Raw genomic sequence first — 5489 nt, 5'->3', positions numbered from 1 at the left:
TTGGTTGGTTTGGGTTTTGGAAACAGGGTTTCTCTATGTAAACCAATCAGGGCTTGAACCCAGATCCATTTGCCTCTGCCTCCGGAGTGCTGGGATTACAGGAGTGCGTCACCGCGCCCCACGGCTTGTGTGCCTTGTTGCTGGACTTGTGGGTTTTTTGTGGGTCCCTAGGTATGGTTGAGGTCAAGAGTCATAGAAATACCTCTAGCCGCAGAGTCTGTCGTCTTCTTTTTCCTCCTCTCTCCTTCTTGGGAACTCCTTCTCGGTGATTCTGAGAACCAAATCCAGGCTAGGGAAGCCTTCTGCTCCTGAGGCACAACCCCAGCCTATCTTGTCTATTTCTCTGCCTGAGGGTGGGTGTGGTGGTTTGAGCACAGGTCTGTAGGGGACTTGTAGCGGCGCTCTCGGTGGGGTCCGCCTCTCAGTGGTTGGGTGCTGATGGTAGGCATCTAGAGAGAAAACATCTCATTTAGATCTGGGGTAATGTTTCTTCCCCTTCTCCCATCCGGGCACAGTCTTGGGCAAAAGTGACATTTGCACTGGGTACCAGGGTAGGTCCCTCAAGCTGTTTTGCCTTAGTCTGGGATGAAATTAGGGCTGAGATGGTCATCGCGGCTTGACCCCTCTTTCTCTGTCACTCTCGCTTATTATGTCTCTCCCGCATCGTGCTTTGATTGCCTTGTCCACCAAGCGTCTTGCCTCCTTTTATTTCGGTCTCAGCCAGAGAATCACTAAATCACCCTGACTCTTCTGGGTCACGGGGCCCTCAGACCTTTTCCTTCTTCTGAGCTTGGGGTTGTCTTTGTCCTGAGTATAATGTGGGTATCTGGGAGCCCCAGAATGCTTCCCTTATACTATAAGGCTTATAGATTCTGCCTCTTCTGGGGGTGGGAGTGTGGACCATGCCACGACTTTGGGTGCGGGGGGGGTGGGGGTAGCCAAGGCAGAATAGAAATTTCGCACTCCAATGCCTCTCCCTCCCCTCTCCTCCCACCCCAGAGACAGAAGACAGACACCAGGGTGCGTTTTTTAAAAGTTTATTTTCCATGCTGTAGGGGGAAGGCATGAGGGCGATGATGGCTCAGTAAACCCGAAGCTTGGCAGAATCCGCCGGTTCCCGCGTCCCAGCCAGCTGCACCAGCCGTAGCAGTAGCGCCCGGGCGGGCCCGTCCAGCAGCGTGGCGTTGCTCGGCTCCCGAGCGCGGGTGAGGCGGAAAAAGCCCTCGCGGCACTCGGTCTCGGTCTCGCAGCTCTCTGAGGGGTGGGCTCTGTGAGCGCAAGCGCCCTGAGGTGGACGCAGCTCCAGGGGCGGCGTCCCAACACTCTCCATCATCCACCCCCACCCTACCCCCTTCATTCTCACCCTCCAACCTGGCATCCCTATCCCCACCTTTCGCCCCCATCCTCAACCTCTCATTTGGCGTCCCCCTTAGGCTCTCCGAACCTACCCCCATCACGCGCCCCCATCCCCATCCGCCCGGCCTTGTGCGCACCGTCGCTGCAGCAGATGCCGGTGGCGGCGCAGCGGCCCCCGCTCCCGCACGGCTTCTGGCCGGACTGGCATGGCGAGGGCAGGTAGTTCTCCTCCTGGCAGCGCAGCGCCTCAGCGGTGCCCACGAAGCAGCCCAGCTCGTCCGCGCAGCAGATGTTCGGCCCGAAGCAGCGCCCTTTGCCTCCCGGGCCGCAGGGGAGACACTGCGAGGAAAAGACATGAGTCTGCAGGAGCGAGGCCGGGAGGGGTTGTTGGGAACCCAAGGCCACCCTGCTGCTGTCCCAGCTTCGAACCCTTGCAGGTGCCCTGTCGCTCGCTGTCCAGGCCAAGGCAGCCGTCAAGGGCAGGAAGTTGAAATTTAAATGGCTAGATTATGAGGAGAATCAGTTCTCTCACAAGGGGTCTCAAACCCCCCCATCAGTATTGGCAAAGTCTCCCCTGGGGGGCAGCACGGGGCAAGTGGGGTTTTCCTCAGCTCTGTGAAGTGTCACCAGTGTGCAGCAGTCTCTCAGAGGCTTACGCATCCTCCTACACATCTCTAGCCCCTCTTTCCCCTACATCCCCCACACAGAGCACCCCTGCTTTCTCTAAAACACTCCCTTTTCTGGCTTTGCTCTTACCTCTGCCCCAAGCTGGTAGGCTTCGCATGAGCCTTGACCTCCTGCCCACCTGTTAGGGCAAGGACCAACTCAGGGAGCGCTGGTGCCTCAAGCCTCCAAGGGAACTATGCAAAGCGTAAGAGCTGCCTACCTGCCCACTCCAGCTTATCCGACAACTCAAAACTGAGCCACCCGCGGCCTGAACAGCCCTGAGCCTGGCAACTGGATTCCCTTCAGCTCTGCCAGAAGGGCAGACTCGCGGCTGTACAGCTCACAGCAGTATAAGAGGTTTGGGCAAGAGGCTGGGACTAGACACGGGACATAGTCCACTCAGGCGTGTATAGAACAATGGCCGTCTTCTGGGGACAGGAAGAAACTGGCACTGGAGGCTAGGAAAGGAGCTACGAGAGGCTGAGCTGGGGGAGGGAGGGGCAGGGAAAGGGCCTTAAATTCGGGCTAGAACAGAGTTTTGTATTATCTAGCCAGTCCTGTGTGAGCTGCCCCACACGCACCTCCAGGTGTAGGGAGGAGGCCAGGGCACCCAGTTCAACTTGACCCCAAGTCAATATAGCTCTCAATTTCTGGCGCATCCCCTGCAGAGAGACAGTGTCTATGCGGCTTCCCTGGCACTTGGTCCCCTCTCACCCATCTTGGTGCCTCCTTCCAGGAACTGCCCTTAAAGTCTGGCTTCTCTGACAATATGTTTCCTTCTCTCCTAGACCCCTCAACCCCCAACCCTGACCTGTTCCTAGCCTACTGCCAGCTGCCTGAAAGCAGACCACAGTGGTACCTGTCTCAGCTCCATGTCAGAGGTGGCCCTCTTGCCGCCTCTCGGGCAGTTCTGGAAGTAGCAGGCAGAGGTAAAGGCCAGCAGGCTCAGGAAGCAAGCAGACAGCGTAACGTTGAGCATCCTGGCGAGCATAGGTGGGCACCACCGTGTGCAGCAGCGCAGCTCTGATGGGCTCTGCTCTGCTGCCTCAGCGGGCTGTCTATTTATGTCTGCAGGTGTTCCCTAGGAGGCGACAACGTGGCTGCTAACCCCCTCCCCAGTGGCTCCCCAGGTCCCAAGCTGTCAGCAGTGATTCAGGCATCTGGGGACACACGTGGACCTGTCTGTGCAGAGGATGGTGGAGGAGGGGGGCAGGCCATCAGGCTGTCATTGGCCGCAGTGTGACTAGAGCAACTGCTGATTTGAGGGTCACCTGGAAATCATATCTGAGCATTCCAGCGGCTCTCCACAGGCTTTAGGGGGGCAACAGGCCCCATTCATCAAGGGCTGGCATGTTTGGAGCAGGGTCACTAGGAGGAGGAGTGGGGCAGGCTTGATAGTTGTGGGTAGGGTGTGTGAGAGCAGCCGCATATACCCGGTAGGCTTTCGGAAGGAAATTCTCACTTGCAGCCTCCTGGGCCAACAGCCACAGACACAGGGTCAAGGGCCGAACACCATCTAGAGGTGTGTCCTGAGCTGGGTGTGACTGCCTTCGGGGTGCTCAGAATGTTGACCCCCCTATGGTCTGTGGAGAGCCAGGTTTGGGAACTCAGGCTCTGAGAGGGGGGTGGGGCTTAGGGATGCTGGCTGCCTGGTTCTCACTAAGGCTCCGTAAGGTGCAAGGATGATGTGGAGACTCTGGCTTCGTGACCTGTGGTCTGAGCTACGTGGGAAGATCAAAAGGCCAAGGCCAACAGCCAGGCGTGGTGGCACACGCCTTTAATCCCAACACTCAGGGAGGCAGAGGCAAGCGGATCTCTGTGAGTTCGAGGCCAGCCTCGTCTACAAAGTGAGTCCAGGACAGCCAAGGCGACACAGAGAAACCCTGTCTCAAATAACTAAAAACAAAACAAACCAAAAAGAGGGAAAGGCTGTGGAGAGAGAGACCCATGTCCCAAGACTGGTACCATCTTAGGCCTGAGGCCAGAGTGGGAGTGGACTGTTGTTCTGCAGGAGAAAATGGGAGGAACCCCAGCCAAAGAGATTGAGTCTGAGAAAGCAGCTGTAGTTCCTGATTTTAGCCTGTAAGTCATATGTTTGCTTGTTTCTAGGGTAGTCTAGTGTAGCCCAGGCTAGCCTTGAATTTACTATGTAGCAGAAGCTGGCTTTGAACTCTTGATCTTTCTAGCTCCACCTCTCAAGTGATAGGATTATAGGCATGTACCATTGCACTCGGCATTAGGCTTACCAGCCTCTTTTCATTGGCCACCAGAAAAAAAACCCTCTGTTCTTGGGCCCGCACTAACCAGCCCATGCCCTCTAGTGTGCACAGGCCAGGGTCCTCCCAGCTCCCAGAGGCTCCTGCTACCTCTCCCGGGTTATCAGTGTGCGTCAAGGGAGCTCCAGAGGACTGTCTGGCTTCTATCCCAACAAATACAGTGGGGCCTGGTAGCCAAGGTGGCCTCCCATACTCAGGATTTGAGGCCAGACCTTTTCAGGAATCACTGAGAGGCACTCGAGGACTCTAAGAGGCAGCCGGTGCCGAGGGAAGCCAAGTCCATTGGCTTCAGCGGCTTGAAGCTTCCTGACTTGGGCAGGTCATCACCGGGTGTCTGACTCCCCACTTAATTCCAGCATAAAGTAGCAAAGGAGGGCAACCATTGCACAGGGCTGTGCGCACTGAGTCACTTCATGTGAAACCTAAGGGAAGTGCCTGCGTCACGGTGATGTTAGTTGACAGCGGCATTGTATTATTAATGTCCTTGTTAAGAGTCGAAGCCACTGTTTTCCAGAGGGAACAGCTTCCTTGGCCTTCCACTGACGGCTGAAGATGAGCTTTGGGGCCCGATTTGTCCTGCTTAGTCGTGAGGCAGGCTGGGGGGGGGGGGGGGACACCTGGCTCAGGCCTGGGGTGTGGCCTTGTCCCTAACTTACTCTCTGTACTTCAGTTCCACAGTATCACCTGAAAGCTGATGGGGCCAGACTAAAAGACACAGATCCAAGCCGGGCGTGGTGGCGCACGCCTTTAATCCCAGCACTCGGGAGGCAGAGGCAGGTGGATCGCTGTGAGTTCGAGGCCAGCCTGGTCTACAAAGTGAGTCCAGAACAGTCAAGGCTACACAGAGAAACCCTGTCTCGAAAAACAAAAAAAAAAAAAAGAAAAAAAGACACAGATCCTAGGACCAGCCTGGGATGACCCAGAGCCCTTGGCCAGGTATGATGGCTGGAAAGTGGAAAGGTCCCACGAGCATGCTGGCTCTTTTCATTTCAGATCCCACACCCCACATGGACCCCCAGATACGCTACACTCTATATTTCCCTCACTGGTTCTTTTTCCCCAAATACTTTTATTTTATTTTATTTTATTTTATTTTATTTTATTTTTTTTTTTTTTTGGTTTTTCGAGACAGGGTTTCTCTGTGTAGTCTTGGCTGTCCTAGACTCGCTTTGTAGTCCAGGCTGGCCTCGA

The 5489-nt window shown here is 55.7% G+C and overlaps 1 protein-coding gene across 1 annotated transcript; it reads right to left on the bottom strand.

The window, feature by feature from the left end:
• Positions 1 to 1021: 1021 nt before the first annotated feature.
• Positions 1022 to 3070, bottom strand: AVP (arginine vasopressin). The gene is made up of 3 exons (XM_084774926.1): positions 2882 to 3070; positions 1494 to 1695; positions 1022 to 1254 (listed from the first exon to the last, which is right to left on the bottom strand). The coding sequence occupies exons 1-3, from the start codon at positions 3011 to 3013 to the stop codon at positions 1082 to 1084; spliced, it is 507 nt and encodes a 168-aa protein (XP_084631052.1). The 5' UTR covers positions 3014 to 3070; the 3' UTR covers positions 1022 to 1081.
• Positions 3071 to 5489: the final 2419 nt, after the last annotated feature.

This window comes from Acomys minous (genome assembly GCF_964271855.1).
Source record: "Acomys minous genome assembly, chromosome: 3".
NCBI classification, from domain to species: Eukaryota; Metazoa; Chordata; class Mammalia; order Rodentia; family Muridae; genus Acomys; species Acomys minous.
The sequence above is the reverse complement of the archived record's forward strand: the minus strand, read 5'-3'. Positions and strand labels throughout refer to the sequence as shown.